Source organism: Wolffia australiana, chromosome 15 (genome assembly GCF_029677425.1).
Source record: "Wolffia australiana isolate 7733 chromosome 15, ASM2967742v1".
NCBI lineage: Eukaryota > Viridiplantae > Streptophyta > Magnoliopsida > Alismatales > Araceae > Wolffia > Wolffia australiana.
In genome coordinates, this window is record NC_135849.1 from 9,290,364 (window position 1) to 9,309,621 (window position 19,258).

At 38.1% G+C, this 19,258-nt stretch overlaps 1 protein-coding gene across 1 annotated transcript in view; it reads left to right on the forward strand.

The window, feature by feature from the left end:
- Positions 1-19,258, forward strand: part of LOC144712651 (uncharacterized) — a 34,850-nt gene that overhangs the window by 12,842 nt on the left and 2,750 nt on the right. The window contains 1 exon segment of the mRNA XM_078586920.1: positions 18,912-19,188. Coding sequence (XP_078443046.1) covers positions 18,912-19,188 — 277 coding nt within the window.

Sequence of the window (19,258 nt, forward strand, 5' to 3'; positions counted from 1 at the left end):
ATTAAACATTGAGAGCCATAAATAATGGATGATAACATTGATTAAACTTCATCCAATAAGGTTATACTTTCAAAACTTACTACTATACCTTATCTTATTTTACATGTCAGTTTATGTTTATGTTATATCAATACAACATGTATTTAGTTACCAAAAGATACATCTAGATTGAAGAAGTCAAATATGAAGAGAAATATGCTTCAATAGCACAACTTGCTGTTTTCAGGATATTTTTGGCATTTCCTAGAGCCAATAATATCGAATGCTACATGATGGATGTGAATTGTGCCTTTATTAATGCAGAAATACAGAGAGAAATGTGTTGAATTAAACACTTGGATTAAAAAATATGTAGAGATCTGATTGGGTCTTGAAGTTGCAGAAGGCCCCATATGCTCTTAAGCAAGCACCTTGAGCATGATATCAGAACTTAATTATGTAATTACCAAGGCTGTGAGATAGACAATACATACACTAATTTCTTCATTTAGGGACCATGAAATGACTTAATTAGATTTTAAATATACATTGATGAAATCATACATATATATTTCCAAATCGACTAAAGAATTTTTGTATTTGGTACATACATAATTTGATACAAGTATTATGGGAGTGCTTAACTACTTTTTAGGACTTAACATTCTGTAGAAGGAGATGTAATTTTTAAGCGAGAGGGAAAATTCGTTAAATAACTTATAAAAGTGCTCGTAATGAAGATTATGAAAATCAGGATACACCAATTAATATAAGCACTAAGCAAGACCCCAATAAATTTAACAAAGTATTGACCAGTTTATGTATAGGGGGATGATCAGATACATGCTATACTTAACTTCTGAAATGAGATATTCTTTAGTGTAAGTCTATATTCTTGCTTCTAGAGTGATCCCAAGAGTCTATATTATTGGGTATTGTAAAGGAGTAGTCCTTAGTTATTGTGACTCCAACTAGGCAGGCTTTAAAGTTGATTGGAAATGCATTACTTAAACCTGTGTATTTCTGTCTGGGAACTATTATCATTATAATATGCTATCCTTCTAATTATTTTATTCATTTCAATTTTTTCTAGTTCATGTTACAAGGTTTTAAATGATTTAATATATTTTTTATTATGTTTTTTCTAAATGTTATCATATTTTATGAAATGTAATGACACTAGATTCATAACACAATCCATTTTACGAGTAATAATATATTAAATATATATTGAAATACTTTTCTGTATTTCCAATAATTTATAATGAATTAATACAATGTTCTTATGTGTCATTGCCAATAATTATTGCACCAATAGTTCTGAAGAATGTTCATTATGGTGCTGAAATTTACAAGCCATAAGGCAAAAATCATGGAACTGATAGTGCATTTCTAGTGCACATGGGCACGTGGTGAGATTAGGAAGTATATCAATTAAAAATGCAAGAGAATACGAATAAGGAAAAAGGAGGCCACCCAGCCTTGCTCAGATATGAAGAGGGCTTTGTTCTGGATCCCGCCTGCTTACATAAATGAATGGATTGTAGGGTTTTGTTAATCCTTTTCCCCTTCTTCTCCTAAAGTTATGTCTCATTTATCTCCTGTTTGCCTGTTTCTCCCCTTTCCGCTTGTAAACTCACAACTTCATTCTTTCATGCATAACCAATTCCTTCTATTCTTATAGTCACACCTTTGACTTCATTACTTGATAATCTTTCCAATCATCAAGAAGAAACAAAAAAATGTTTCCTCTTTTATTAATCCCATGGGATTTTATTAGACTCATTTTCTAGTCTCCCTCATAGCTCAAGTGTGCGACTTTGTATGAGGACTTCCTTACCTTATGCTCTGCTCATTAGGTGTTCACATGGTTATCAAAATGGAGGACAGGTGGGCAGCAGGTACCATGAGCCCTCTGTCCCACACAGCTATTCAGAAGAAAGTGTAGTTCACTAATCTACCAAATGCTCCTATCTCTCGGAAATGATAGTGTGATTGTACAATTATGCTTTGGATGCTTCACTGTGGATGGCCTAGTTATCTTATTTTCTTATGTGGTATCTTAGTATTTCGACACAGAGGGAAGGGCACATTCGAAGCAGCCCTAGCATCTGCCCAACTGATTATTTGCTGGCATCTCGCGGTTAAGCCCCTTTATCGCCATTAGGAAGTATATCAATTAAAAGTGCAAGAGAATACGAATAGGAAAAAGGAGGCCACCCAGCCTTGCTCAGATATGAAGAGGGCTTTGTTCTGGATCCCGCCTGCTTACATAAATGAATGGATTGTAGGGTTTTGTTAATCCTTTCCCTTCTTCTCCTAAAGTTATGTCTCATTTATCTCCTGTTTGCCTGTTTCTCCCCTTTCGCTTCCGCTTGTAAACTCACAACTTCATTCTTTCATGCATAACCAATTCCTTCTATTCTTATAGTCACACCTTTGACTTCATTACTTGATAATCTTTCCAATCATCAAGAAGAAACAAAAAAATGTTTCCTCTTTTATTAATCCCATGGGATTTTATTAGACTCATTTTCTAGTCTCCTCATAGCTCAAGTGTGCGACTTTGTATGAGGACTTCCTTACCTTATGCTCTGCTCATTAGGTGTTCACATGGTTATCAAAATGGAGGACAGGTGGGCAGCAGGTACCATGAGCCCTCTGTCCCACACAGCTATTCAGAAGAAAGTGTAGTTCACTAATCTACCAAATGCTCCTATCTCTCGGAAATGATAGTGTGATTGTACAATTATGCTTTGGATGCTTCACTGTGGATGGCCTAGTTATCTTATTTTCTTATGTGGTATCTTAGTATTTCGGACACAGAGGGAAGGGCACATTCGGAAGCAGCCCTAGCATCTGCCCAACTGATTATTTGCTGGCATCTCGCGGTTAAGCCCCTTTTTTATCGCCATTAGGAAGTATATCAATTAAAAGTGCAAGAGAATACGAATAGGAAAAAGGAGGCCACCCAGCCTTGCTCAGATATGAAGAGGGCTTTGTTCTGGATCCCGCCTGCTTACATAAATGAATGGATTGTAGGGTTTTGTTAATCCTTTCCCCTTCTTCTCCTAAAGTTATGTCTCATTTATCTCCTGTTTGCCTGTTTCTCCCCCTTTCCGCTTCCGCTTGTAAACTCACAACTTCATTCTTTCATGCATAACCAATTCCTTCTATTCTTATAGTCACACCTTTGACTTCATTACTTGATAATCTTTCCAATCATCAAGAAGAAACAAAAAAATGTTTCCTCTTTTATTAATCCCATGGGATTTTATTAGACTCATTTTCTAGTCTCCCTCATAGCTCAAGTGTGCGACTTTGTATGAGGACTTCCTTACCTTATGCTCTGCTCATTAGGTGTTCACATGGTTATCAAAATGGAGGACAGGTGGGCAGCAGGTACCATGAGCCCTCTGTCCCACACAGCTATTCAGAAGAAAGTGTAGTTCACTAATCTACCAAATGCTCCTATCTCTCGGAAATGATAGTGTGATTGTACAATTATGCTTTGGATGCTTCACTGTGGATGGCCTAGTTATCTTATTTTCTTATGTGGTATCTTAGTATTTCGGACACAGAGGGAAGGGCACATTCGGAAGCAGCCCTAGCATCTGCCCAACTGATTATTTGCTGGCATCTCGCGGTTAAGCCCCTTTTTTATCGCCATTAGGAAGTATATCAATTAAAAGTGCAAGAGAATACGAATAGGAAAAAGGAGGCCACCCAGCCTTGCTCAGATATGAAGAGGGCTTTGTTCTGGATCCCGCCTGCTTACATAAATGAATGGATTGTAGGGTTTTGTTAATCCTTTTCCCCTTCTTCTCCTAAAGTTATGTCTCATTTATCTCCTGTTTGCCTGTTTCTCCCCCTTTCCGCTTCCGCTTGTAAACTCACAACTTCATTCTTTCATGCATAACCAATTCCTTCTATTCTTATAGTCACACCTTTGACTTCATTACTTGATAATCTTTCCAATCATCAAGAAGAAACAAAAAAATGTTTCCTCTTTTATTAATCCCATGGGATTTTATTAGACTCATTTTCTAGTCTCCCTCATAGCTCAAGTGTGCGACTTTGTATGAGGACTTCCTTACCTTATGCTCTGCTCATTAGGTGTTCACATGGTTATCAAAATGGAGGACAGGTGGGCAGCAGGTACCATGAGCCCTCTGTCCCACACAGCTATTCAGAAGAAAGTGTAGTTCACTAATCTACCAAATGCTCCTATCTCTCGGAAATGATAGTGTGATTGTACAATTATGCTTTGGATGCTTCACTGTGGATGGCCTAGTTATCTTATTTTCTTATGTGGTATCTTAGTATTTCGGACACAGAGGGAAGGGCACATTCGGAAGCAGCCCTAGCATCTGCCCAACTGATTATTTGCTGGCATCTCATGTTAAGCCCCTTTTTTATCGCCATTAGGAAGTATATCAATTAAAAGTGCAAGAGAATACGAATAGGAAAAAGGAGGCCACCCAGCCTTGCTCAGATATGAAGAGGGCTTTGTTCTGGATCCCGCCTGCTTACATAAATGAATGGATTGTAGGGTTTTGTTAATCCTTTTCCCCTTCTTCTCCTAAAGTTATGTCTCATTTATCTCCTGTTTGCCTGTTTCTCCCCCTTTCCGCTCGCTTGTAAACTCACAACTTCATTCTTTCATGCATAACCAATTCCTTCTATTCTTATAGTCACACCTTTGACTTCATTACTTGATAATCTTTCCAATCATCAAGAAGAAACAAAAAAATGTTTCCTCTTTTATTAATCCCATGGGATTTTATTAGACTCATTTTCTAGTCTCCCTCATAGCTCAAGTGTGCGACTTTGTATGAGGACTTCCTTACCTTATGCTCTGCTCATTAGGTGTTCACATGGTTATCAAAATGGAGGACAGGTGGGCAGCAGGTACCATGAGCCCTCTGTCCCACACAGCTATTCAGAAGAAAGTGTAGTTCACTAATCTACCAAATGCTCCTATCTCTCGAAATGATAGTGTGATTGTACAATTATGCTTTGGATGCTTCACTGTGGATGGCCTAGTTATCTTATTTTCTTATGTGGTATCTTAGTATTTGACACAGAGGGAAGGGCACATTCGGAAGCAGCCCTAGCATCTGCCCAACTGATTATTTGCTGGCATCTCGCGGTTAAGCCCCTTTTTTATCGCCATTAGGAAGTATATCAATTAAAAGTGCAAGAGAATACGAATAGGAAAAAGGAGGCCACCCAGCCTTGCTCAGATATGAAGAGGGCTTTGTTCTGGATCCCTGCTTACATAAATGAATGGATTGTAGGGTTTTGTTAATCCTTTTCCCTTCTTCTCCTAAAGTTATGTCTCATTTATCTCCTGTTTGCCTGTTTCTCCCCTTTCCGCTTGTAAACTCACAACTTCATTCTTTCATGCATAACCAATTCCTTCTATTCTTATAGTCACACCTTTGACTTCATTACTTGATAATCTTTCCAATCATCAAGAAGAAACAAAAAAATGTTTCCTCTTTTATTAATCCCATGGGATTTTATTAGACTCATTTTCTAGTCTCCCTCATAGCTCAAGTGTGCGACTTTGTATGAGGACTTCCTTACCTTATGCTCTGCTCATTAGGTGTTCACATGGTTATCAAAATGGAGGACAGGTGGGCAGCAGGTACCATGAGCCCTCTGTCCCACACAGCTATTCAGAAGAAAGTGTAGTTCACTAATCTACCAAATGCTCCTATCTCTCGGAAATGATAGTGTGATTGTACAATTATGCTTTGGATGCTTCACTGTGGATGGCCTAGTTATCTTATTTTCTTATGTGGTATCTTAGTATTTCGGACACAGAGGGAAGGGCACATTCGGAAGCAGCCCTAGCATCTGCCCAACTGATTATTTGCTGGCATCTCGCGGTTAAGCCCCTTTTTTATCGCCATTAGGAAGTATATCAATTAAAAGTGCAAGAGAATACGAATAGGAAAAAGGAGGCCACCCAGCCTTGCTCAGATATGAAGAGGGCTTTGTTCTGGATCCCGCCTGCTTACATAAATGAATGGATTGTAGGGTTTTGTTAATCCTTTCCCCTTCTTCTCCTAAAGTTATGTCTCATTTATCTCCTGTTTGCCTGTTTCTCCCCTTTCCGCTCCGCTTGTAAACTCACAACTTCATTCTTTCATGCATAACCAATTCCTTCTATTCTTATAGTCACACCTTTGACTTCATTACTTGATAATCTTTCCAATCATCAAGAAGAAACAAAAAAATGTTTCCTCTTTTATTAATCCCATGGGATTTTATTAGACTCATTTTCTAGTCTCCCTCATAGCTCAAGTGTGCGACTTTGTATGAGGACTTCCTTACCTTATGCTCTGCTCATTAGGTGTTCACATGGTTATCAAAATGGAGGACAGGTGGGCAGCAGGTACCATGAGCCCTCTGTCCCACACAGCTATTCAGAAGAAAGTGTAGTTCACTAATCTACCAAATGCTCCTATCTCTCGGAAATGATAGTGTGATTGTACAATTATGCTTTGGATGCTTCACTGTGGATGGCCTAGTTATCTTATTTTCTTATGTGGTATCTTAGTATTTCGGACACAGAGGGAAGGGCACATTCGGAAGCAGCCCTAGCATCTGCCCAACTGATTATTTGCTGGCATCTCGCGGTTAAGCCCCTTTTTTATCGCCATTAGTTGTAGATATGCGAGTCTTAGTGAGTCACTAAATAATTAACTACAATAAATATTATAAGTAAATCAATAAGTTTAAGTAGAAAAAACCATATTCTGAATGAAAAAACCAAAACTCAAATAGTATATTTTGTTGACATGCATGGTAAAAGGATTTCGTGATGTGCATGGTCAACATTATAGTCTACTATGATATGCACAATACAAGGCAGTGGGACAGGGCCAAGCTCTCATGGGTGACGAATTGTGCTTAGGAGTACTTCGGAAGCAGGGCAACTAATATTAATCATAGAACGATGACCCCTGTTTTTGTAGAAGTCTTAGGTAGAGGAAAGGGTTGTAGGTCATGGTGTGTTATACCTCTCAGGACACAGAAATCATTCCTATGGGGTCATCTGTGGCTGCTGGTGTAGGTGAATAAAGTTGGCCCACATGGGACCTATTCTCTAAGTAGGATGGTGTGACTTCAAGAGTGCGGAAATATTATCTAGCAGATGAATGAAATAAATTATTGAAGAACTTCTCTTGAAGAGAATTATCTGCTAGCCAAGATAGATAAATATTACTGGTGTGCATATGCTCTATTAGGGAATTTGCACACCGGTAATCTCTTCTCGACCAATCAGTAGTGATTGATCCTTGAAACTGAAGATATTCCTTTTTTGGAATGAAAAAACAGGCACACTACAAAGGCAAGAGCAATAGCACATTCTTCAAGAAGTAGGGGGAGCACCAATGTTCCACTTGGATATAGAAGTCGATCAAACTTTCTAACATTATTTGCATTATTTTACTTTGTACTTGATTCCTCTTTGCTCCTAAAGTTATGCCATCGCCTATTGATACATTGAGGTCTTATGTTAAAAATACTCTTCATCTTTTGCTCCCACTCCTTGTGCCCTCACACCGTCGCGGGTTCTATTTATGTGAATAAACATAACATTTCATTATGATGAATCTTTTACTTCTTATCCATGATCCTGTTCATAAACTTGTACCTTGCTTTTCTGATCCTAAAGTCATGCCTTTTGATTTATTTTAGCTGTTTCTAAGATTTCAGAAGTATTCATAAGTAGAACAAACAACTCTCTTTATCAATCAAGACTCTATCCAAATCTAATGCCAAAGAGCTTTCTTCTATTACCATATCCTCGCTGACCATCATGCAAAAGGTACACCCTCAGAGTGACAGCACCGATAGACCCGTCCCGATTTTTTTGAATCAGATTTCAGGTTCACAATTGCACTCCCTAGTGTGAGTTCTTTTCACATTTCCCTCACAGTGCTTTTACACTATCAGTAACTGACGAATACTTAAGCTTAGAGGGGGTCCCCCCTTCTCGTGTAAAATCGATCTGAATTCAAACACACCACATTTTACTGGGGATGATTGAACCATGGGAATGAATTTATAGGGATATCCTTTTACAGTTCACTGCACGGCCCATCCCTATAAGTCATGTGTTGCCTTCCCTTGAGCCCTAGTTGCTGACTTTGAACAACTCACTAGAGCATTCTACAACAACACAACCTATGCTTTTTGTTTGCTGATTTTTCCATCATCCAATCCACAAAAAATGGAATGAAACCAGAATGCACTTTTTTAATTCAAACCTTTTTGGGGTCCTGTATGGATAAGCTGAACCAAGCTTTCCCCTCACTTGCGACTATATATAAAGATCCTTGTGACTAATGTCTGAATTAGTTAAGGCCTGAAACAATGATTCAAGATGAATATTAACAAAAGGAGATTGAGGTTACAAAGTCAAGTAACTTGGCCTTGTAATCCAACTTCCTCCAACTTCCAGACATGGCTAAATAATCAACGCAACTTGGTCACTTTCATGCACCCATCAAACACCAGCCTTTTCGGGGTTCCATCAAGACTGATTCACTCTACCTAGGTTTATTCGATGTAGAAAGCCTTCCACATGTGGGTGTTTACATTTGAAAAGGTTTTTTACTCATGCCAGCATTATCACTTTTGATATCTCCTGGTGTTGTCATAAAAAACCTTCCCTAATGGACAGAACGTCCCACTACTGACACTTGAAAAGGCTCAACGTCTCATCCCTTCAATGAATCACTTGAGCCCTAACACAATTTTTGTGTCCTGGATCTAGAACCCAGAGATATTAACCGTGATACTTCCCCATGGACTGCACATCTCAATATTTAATGTTTGTTCTGGTCAATCACAACTCTTCTAACATTTAGTAGCTATTATTTAAATATAGTTAAATTTTATCTCTCCCCTTTTAAAATCATCAAAATAATAATATAGGTATTGATAATATGAATTTTAGTTGCTTAATAAGACCAAATTTACATATTTATTTGCATTAAATTAAGTGTATATGCATGTTATCAAGCTTAAAGTGATAAATTTTTTTGCTAGAATGATATTCTGAAATTTCAGAATTTTAATATTTTTTGGGAACTTTTAGGACATCAAAATCTGAAAGAATATAATTTTCTCAGTCAGAATATAATTTTTTTGGAAATTTATGACATTAAATTCGTAAATATATGATTTTTAAGTCAAAATCTATATTTATATGTATTTTTGAGATTTCATTTTATTAAATATAAATTTTATTTAATTGAATGATATTTTAAATCTTTTATTTTGTGACTTCACGTGTCGCCATTCGACAGACCAAACGACGACGAATCATGGCTAGGGATAATGATTGGCAACAGCCAATCATTCAGCTTTAACTGTTAGGCCATTGATAATCGTGATGCCATAATGGAATTAAATGGAAAACAAAATGATTTTTTAACTTTTTCAGGTGCAGTGCAACATGTACCAATCAGAATAAGGGCTTCTTTTATCAGAATAAATGTGTTATTGGGATCGAGGCAAGAAAATTAAAGTATTATTTATTTGTCTCCATCTCTTTCTCCTTGGAATGGTTAAAAAGTGCAATGACACTTATGTATCACACACGACACAAGGCACCAAGTGTACATGTAGCACACACGTGTAAACATGGCGCACACATGTGATGCTCCTATTCAGTTAAAAAAATTTCCACTGATGTGGTGCGTGCTGACGAGCCACTACATCAGCTCCAAGGTGGTTAATTTAAAACATATTTAAATAATATATACTATGATTATTATCTTTTTGTCTTTTTCTCCAGAGTGACGCGTGCCATGACAAGAGATGTCAATCACAGATGACGAAGAAGAATCTCAGCCAGTGATTGCATAAATTTATTGGATGAGACAAAACCTTAACAGAATGACGTAATGACGCTCACGAGGACAAAGAGAGAAATGTTTGAATTAACTGAACGGCTAGGAATCATCCAACTTTCATGCTTGATATCCAATGATCTAGAACTCAGATTGAGCTGAAATTTTAAGGGCAGATTTCTCTTTTGTTCCTCTATCAATCCATACTGTTGGACCTATAAATTGAGCCCCCTTTGTAAAAAACATCTTGAAGCTCATCTCGTCCTAGAGAGGCAGATTGAAAGAAAGTGAAGTTTTGAAGGTCCATCAAGTGTTCCTTGGTGTCTCTAGTGCTTAGAGAGGTTCAACATAGAAGTTTGGAGGTTGATGTGTAGCAGGAAGAAGCTTTGATCAAGCAGAATATAGGAGTCTAAGGTTAGCCTCTTGCCTTACATTGAGTTTGCTCCAACACGTTTAGTTAGTTTAACTATCTCCTTCATCCACCACATTCACCCATCATCTTCAACCATTACCATCATTCATCTACCTCCATCATCATCCATTATCATCCACTCTCAACCAATTCGTATTTCCTTCTACTCCATCACGATCTCATCACCCACCTCTATCTTTCCCATCTAAGCCAACATTACTAATTCTTTATTCCACTCATTGTCTTTTCTCAATATCACTACCTCATCCACCGTCTACCATGCCATTTATCACGATCCCATCTCATTTATCCATCTCATCTACCTTAAACCCTAAATTAATAAAACCCTAATTAGCCATTTCTCATCATGTTGTTCAATCTTATTTTACACCGTCCATTCACTAGCTCGTGCATTACATGTAACTCTTCTCATCTTCATGACTTCCCCCAATTGAGAGCACTCCTTCTCTAACATCCATCCCTGTGGAGATGACCCTTACTCATCACTAGCTAATTATATTATTCACTACTACAGATAAGTAAATTTTATTGATTAAACTCAAATTCTCAATAGCATAATTTTTACTACTACAGGTAAGTAAATTTTATTGATTAAACTCAAATTCTCAACAGCATAGTTTTTACCCTAATTTTGAGTTTATCAAGGATCAGATCAATATTCTAAGAGAATGATGTACACCATATTTTATATACCCAAATGAATCAGAAAAATATGAATAAACAAATACCATAGGGAAATCCATATTATCAAATCAGTGTGATATTATATTTTTTCATAGAGGAAAACACCTTATGGCTTGGATTAAATCACCAGTGAATCAGATAGTCAGCCAAAATAAAACTAATTTGATTATTCTCAATGTAATTCCTTGTAGTAACAGCATGAGTTTAATTTTCTTTGACAAAAAACCAAAAAAATAAATATATGGCTTGATCAAGGAACATATAAATAAAATAAGGAAATAATTTACACATTTCTATAAATAATTATATAAAAAATCCTTGTAATGAAATATAATGCACAGTTTTCATTCACTTCAGTGATAATTTTGACATTGTAATGATATTGATTTGATAATGTCTTCACATATTTTGATCCATTTCTAAGTACCTTGATTTTAACATTCCTTGTTCTTTGATGAATGAATGAAAGCTCTGACAACAGAGATGTTTTGTAACAATAAGAGCTATATGTTGATGTCTCCAAGAACTTTAAATTGATATCTTCCTCAATCATATAATCACAAATAAAATGATGGTGACTGAACTATGGCATCACATACACATTATTTATTTATAAATATATTCTATAATCATCAAAATGAATTTTGAATAACAACATTCTAACATATTATGTGAAAAAATCAATTGGTAACATATTATACCATTCAAGTTTTATCTAACAACCAAGTCTCATTCTTTTAAACTCCAGAAAATTAGACATCGTCCTAATATGGATGAAGCACTAGTGCACTTGAATTCAATCTAGAAGTGTTTTTATATGCATGGACTAGATGATTTGGCATTTTTATATGAGATAAAGGTAAAAATATCGAGATCACAGATGGTTGTGGTAGGGTGAAATGATGGAAGATGCTGATGAGAATGAGATGATGATGAAAATAAAGATGTAGGTCTATGTAAAAGAATGTGAAGGAGAAAAACCAATGTAAGAAATGAGACTAACCTAAGATCCCTATATTAAGCTGGTATCAAGTCAATTTCCTGATGCAGATCAGCCTCTCCACTTTTATGTTAATATTTCCCAATCACTCAAAACACCTAGAACACCTTGATGGACCTTCAAAACCCTCACTCTCTTTCAATCAGTCTCTATTGGAGGAAGTGAATTCAAAGATAGTTTTTACAAACTCTGAGATTTATTTATAGATTCAATCATAAGGATATAAAAAGAAGAGAAAAATGTCCACTCAAAATTTCAGCCCAAAATTCCTTCTAGATCATCAGATATCGCAATTTAAATTTGGATCCTTTTCAGCCCTCTGATTTTCTCTCCTCTGATTTTGGAAAAGTCAAAGAGCCATTAAATTATTCCAAATATATATATACATTTATATATTAATGAATAAAAATGTTATAAATATATGTTTTATATTTAAAATGATATATCTTCAAATATAGTGCTAGACAATTCAGAAAAAATTATATTCCGACTCAAAAATTGTGTTATTTCAGAATTTTGCGTCCAAAAAATCATTAAAAATACTTTTTTAAAAAAATAGAATTCTAAATTAAAATTTATCATTTTAGGCTTTATAACTCACATATATAATCAATTTAATGAAATGAAACATGTAAATATGGTTATATTAACCTACTAAAACACATGTTATAGGGGGTAGTTTTTTATATATCCTTAAATAGGTAGAAGTCTAAATTGAGATCAAATGCATTCCTTTTTAAGACACGATTGGTATTTATAACACTTCATTCCCATGACTATTCAGTTTAGAGATGTTTAGATGACTCAAGTATAATTAAAGGACATTTATTAAGGTCAAGAAATGGTCAAGTTTGTTAGTATTACTTTATTTACACATACTAGTCACTTTTTTTGGTTAACATAGGAATAAAATAATTATTTACTTAGTCCAAAATTTAAAAATTATTTATTTGTAACAATATCAGCTATCTATGAGTTTGACTCGTTGTCATTATGCTCTTAGTAAACACTATGATACTTTTTCATAAATTAGTGCATTTGATATTGGTTCTAACCTTAAATTATATTCTATGATTCCTCTTTAAAAAGTGGGTTTAAAATCAATTTCAATTTACCAATGACATACCTCTATGAAATAATAAAGTAACCAATTGAGGCATTAGTGCTAAAAATGGTTGATATAATAAATAATTATATAATTTATATAATCATCATTATTTTGTTTTGAAAAGACCTACATTAATTAATTTTTTGTCGACAATAAAATTGAAAATGTAACTCTATCTTCACAACTCAGAAAAAAATCATCATTTGTGATTTTCTCCACCTTTTTAAAAAGGTTAAACGACAAGCTGAAAAATATACCTATGTTTAGGTGTCATACGGTCAAATCTCGAGCTAGGTCTCTTGGCTCGGAATTGACGTGCGCCGGCCTCAGTGCTTGGGCAGAACACTGAGCAGCCTTGATCTCTTGCAGCGGAAGCTCTTGGGATTGCTTAAGATCGCTTAGAAGGGGTTAGAGGAGATGGTGGTGCTAGGCATCGTCAGTGAATAGGGTCATTGCATTAATATCATCGAGAATACATCGTAGATTACATGGGGGAAGACGAGGGGTGTTACAAGGAACGAGATGAGGTGCCTCGCGCCGAGGTAATGTCGTCCCACCGCCTCAGGGCCGTCGCTCCGCACGCGCGCACCCGCTCTGCCGCTCATCCGTGCGCTGGGCCGGGCGCCATGCGCCCGCGGGCGTGGCGATCACACACGCCACCCCTACCTTGACGATTGCACACGCCACCAGCACCCGTGTCTACACTCTGGCACGCAGTTTGTGCGGCACCGCTGCGTTCGGCGTCCCAGAGCTGGGTGCTGTGCGCCCAGCATTACCCGCAGGAGCGCCACGCGCCCACTGTGCCATCCCGGCGCTCTCAGTGTGCCACATGCCTTAGTCTCCTGGCGGATATGTCTCCCAGCCGCGCGCCCCGCACACGCAATGCACGCGCCGCCTGCGCAGCCGCTGCGCGGCATCCCGCGCAACTCCTCACGCTGCGTCTGTGGCATGCCGCCTGGCCTGCGTCCCGCACCGCGCGCAACGCTTCCCGCTCCCCCACGTAGCTCTCGGCACTGGCGGGTAATGTTGGCGTCCGCGCGTGGCGCTTGGCGTTGGCGCGCCGCGCTTGCGCGCGCGCTTGTGCCGTTCCGCCTGCACGCCAGCACGCGCGGACCGTACCTGATCCGTCCTACCTTGGGCGTGGACGGGCGCGTGCGCAGTCTACCGTGGATCACCATCGGCAGTGGCAATGGCTTAATAGATCAGGTATTTGGATATCGCTATCCATAATGACTCAGTCCTTATAAATGTCGTGAGCCAAATACAAGTGCAATCCTTCACAATAAGCACCCAGGCCTGTGGGCAAGGAATGCCGAATAGTTAGGGGCCTAACATTAGGTTATCAGTTATAAACATAAATATGTTAATTTTCAATTAATATTCATTCATAATTTAAAATAATATGTATCTTAAAGATGTTTTAATTTTTAACTTCTTACCCCTAAAATAGGACAAAATTTTATTTTTAGTTCATCTTCATATCAAAAAAAATTTGATTCTGATTAATTTTATAAATATATAAATAAAATGAGAATAAGTTATGGCTTTATAAGTCATAAATCAAAATTATTTTTACATAATATTTTAAAATTATAAGCATGTTTATAGTATAGTTCAAGTTATTTCAAACAAGTCACCAATAACTTTAGAGCCAACATGTGTATATTCTTTCACTTGGTCTACAATATCTATTTAGAGAGACACTAGTTACATAATTTAGGATAATATTATTTTCAATATTTATATTATAGAAGAAATATGTGTTCGATTAATTATTATTTCAAATTATATTTAATCGCATCATTGAGAACTAATATACAAGAACTCCAAATGAAGATATAACAAAATTATTGGGTATCAACACATATTTTTAATGAATTTGGAAATTTAAATTGATGCATAATAAAATTCAATTCTTATATGCAATCGTCAAACTAATTTTTTTTAGAGACATGGTTAATCAGTCCATATCTACCATCTCTTATATCTGGCATCTCTTATCAACATAAGGGATGTAGGCCTGCTTTTTTATTTATAAAACTATTATTATACTATTACATAAGGTATCTGATCCCTAAGTTATCCAAGGTCTCCTTACACTACCATTGTTAACCACCAACAGTGCTCTCCTACTCCTCCATGCTATGCCCAATAGTGATAACACCATATCCTGGAGTGCCCCTCAAGTAATTTACATCCTGATACAGTCATTTGATCCATGCTGTGTTGTGCCACCCTGCCATCCTGTGTCAATTTTCTCTTCCTTCTAGGACCCGTTGTGCTACCTTCTTCAATGATGCATTGTCCCATCACTATGCTGCACTGATCAAGGGCCCCTACCTCAAGCGACCCTTTATTCAACCTCCATAAATGCCTTGAGACCCCTTCATTGGAGTGCTGGGAATTTTAGTCTTGATCGACTCGATCCAACTTGATTGTGTAATAAAATACCAAATTAGATTACACATCTCGAAACTGAAAACATCATCTTTGGGCAGATAAATTTGTTATTTCTTGGTTCCTTGAACATCTTTATGCCATTCAAATGTCAGAACTCTATACCTAATCACATAATATCTAGAGAGTTGGATCAACTTGTTTTTCCCTCAAACTATGCTTCCGGAAATCTGATTTCATATTCGTCTAGTATCATCAACATACTACTTGGGAAAAGCAGGAGAAGAGAGGGATGTCAGTCAAGAATGACTCACATAGGTATCAAAGTAGAGTGCCACCCCATTTATAATCTCCAGTACAATTTTAAAAATGTCACTAAAATTTCTCGTCATAGCTACAATTTCATAAAATTATAGTATATCCACCAAAATATGAAAATCTTACGTATCTACACCCATATGTTAGTTTAGTTAATAATTCTAATAACCCAACAACCTTGAGTGGCCAATCTTATTAATAAACTATATATATGTATAGATTAATTAATCAAGGATTGATTTAAACCAATCAATAGGTTGAGTTGACATTCAGTAGGGTTCTAAGCTATACATCTTAATCCAAAAGATAAAAATGATAGTTTTCAGCTCACTCATAGAACCTATACCAACATAGATTACTTTATATGTATAATCGTTTAACTATGTAAGACTCTTAAATGACAGGGTATGGTTAATGGACAAACCTTAACTGCTCATTGTAGTTAGTACTGATGTGTGATAAAATCATTAAATAACACATTCTTTGATATTTAAAGTAAATCTTATTCCGTGAGTCAATCTCCTTTAATACCAAGGGAAGATAAACCCATATTGACCACATAATCACCTACATAGACTTCTTGCTGCATTTGAGCTAGGACCAATTTTAATCTCATGGTTAGATATTTATAGGTCATAGTCAAACATAACAGTCTATCCACAAGGTGTCTTTGGTTTCTGAGATCTAAGGATCACTTACACAACTGTGACATAAATTAATCTGATAGAGTTTAAATATAATACCATTAAAGAATTCATATCAATCAATTAAATGAACTGTTTTCACAAAGAGTGTACACTATCTATCCTTAGTGTCACAGTACTAATGGCTGCATCAATGGCCATATTTATCATATGAGAGGGACTATAAAATATTATTAATTTCTGATATTTTAATGTGTATTCAAGTATCCTTGGAATATAATTATTTTGTGGCATATTTTGAAGGACTAATGATCCCCATATTATTATCTCATCATAACTCATTTAGCCATTTCAAGTATTTCTGGCCTTATAAGCATCACACATGAAGTATCATCAATATGGTGTATCAATGAATACTGAATGACATGTAGAATGTAGGATGTCTTACATCCCACATATTTTTTCAACAGTAAGACCAAAATTCTTCTACCTCCTTGTATGTGGCAGTAGTCAAGCTATGTATTCCATAGTTGTATCCTCTTACACGAATTCATCCATGTGTTTTCTCCAAGACATGTATGCAACATATCCAGATATATTCATTAGCTTTGATGACTCAACATAAGTTTATAGGATGACATATCTATTGTTTATGACCAATCGGCTATTGGCACCGAAAGATCTTATGTTTTCAGATAATGTATTAAGGCATAAGAGGTCATATCTTAGATGGTATTCATTGTTGCATCTTTCATCACTTCTTCTATGCAGAATGTTCGCCAGTATAATATTTCCTAATTAATTGAGTCTATCAGAAAATATTCCCCTTATGCTCTGTAGGATCTGTATGCTAGCCTGTGAGGTTTTCTCACCAAATTAAAGCCTTAGTTATCTTTTTATCCTAGATGTTTCCAAACAATTATAATATCAGGAATAAATTTCACCTTAAGTATGTGTTTCTGAACTTGATACCTCTATCCTCTCTAATTCTATAAGATTACTTTTGGGTGAGGTGAACTTTCCAATATAAGTTTAAGTTTTTTCACGAGCTCTTTTGGTATCCACAAGAAGAGTCCCACATACTCTCAGGCTTGAGATTTATCAGATGTAGTGGAAATTTTTGGCAGACAAGTAATCACTATCATGACAACAAATGGAATATTCAAGCAAAAACGCAGATACAAAGGTAGTGTTTGTGTGCACATTGGCCATGATTCCTTATGTTCCCCCCATGTGCAAACTAGGGGAAGCATGATTATTTTCTCTGATCATTATTCAATTAAATTTAGCAAAATGTTAGTTTCTACTCATTAAAATTTGTTGAGACTTCACCCTCCAATCGAGTATCTCAATATGACTTGCTGTTAGGCCCCTAACTAGACGGCATTCCTTTTCCAGAGGCCGGCGTGCTTATTGGGAGGGAGTGTATGTGTAATTCGGCTCACGGCATTAAAGGACTGAGTCATTATGGGTAACGATGCCCAAATACCTGATCTTTCATGGCATTGCCACTGTCGGTGGTGATTCACGGCAGACTGTGAACGTGCCTGTCCACGCCCAAGGTGGGACGGATTAGGTACGGTCCGCGCGTGCTGGGCGCGCGGGCTGATCGATGTGTGCACGCGCGTGCCAAGCGCCGCGTGCCAACGCCAAGCGCCACGCGTGGGTGCTGACGCTACGCGCCAGCGCCGAGCGGCGTGCCGCAGTTGCAGCGCCCGAAGTTGTGCGGGGTGTCGCGCACCGGCCGCGCGGTCAGTGCGCACATTGCGTGTCGGGGCACGGGGCCGGGAGACATCCCGCAAGGAGACTAAGGCATGTGGCGCACTGAGAGAGCCAAGACGGCACAGTGGGCGCATAGCGCCCTTGCGGGTAGTGCTGGGCGCGCAGCGCCCAGCTCTAGGGCGCCGAATGCGGCGGCGCCGCGCGGGCTGTGTGCTAGGGTGTTGATACGTGTGCCGGTGGCATGTGGGATCGTCAAGGCAGGGGTGGCGTGTGTGATCGCCAGGCCCGAGGGCGCGCGGCGCCCGGCCCAACGCACTTGTGTAGCGGCAGAGCAGGCGTGCGCGCGTAGAGCGGCGGCCCTAAGGCGGTGCGGCTACATTACCTCGGCGCAAAGCGCCTCGTCTCGTTCGTTGTATCACCCCTCATCTTCCCCCATGTAATTATCCACAGTGATGATGCACTCTTTATGATATAAATGTAATGACCCTATTCCCTTACGCTGCTGAGCACCACCATCTCCTCTAACCCCTTCTATGGGATCTTAAGCAATCTGCAAAGCTTCCGCTGCAAGAGATCAAGACTGCTCAGTATTTTGCCCTGAATATTGAGGCCAACACACGCCAAGTTTGAGCAAGAGACCTAGCTCGGGATTTGACCGTGTGACAACTGGTATCAGAGCCAGGTTGGATCGCCTCCCCCTGTGCTTCTGACTTCAGGGTTTGAGGAGATGGAGTCGTTTCGCGCATAGTTACGCAAAGAGAGACGGCAAAAGGAGAAGGAGCAGAGGCTGACTAATTTCCTGCTACACAAGAACGTGATGGGTTTGAAGACCCACGTTGATAAGAACTATGACGAGCTAAAGTCGGATGTAAGAGAATTGTGGGTGGAGACCCGCCAGAGGCATGAGGTCCTCGAAGAAACTATCAGACAACACAAAGATACCATCCGGCAGCTGACCGAGATGGTCCTGACACTAAAGCTCAAGATGGAAAAGCTGGAAGAAGTCACCAGCAGTCGTCCCAGTCGTGAGGACGGGGAGAAGCACTCACTCCCCGAACCATGATTCGACGGTTCTCACCGGGAAGACGCAGTGGC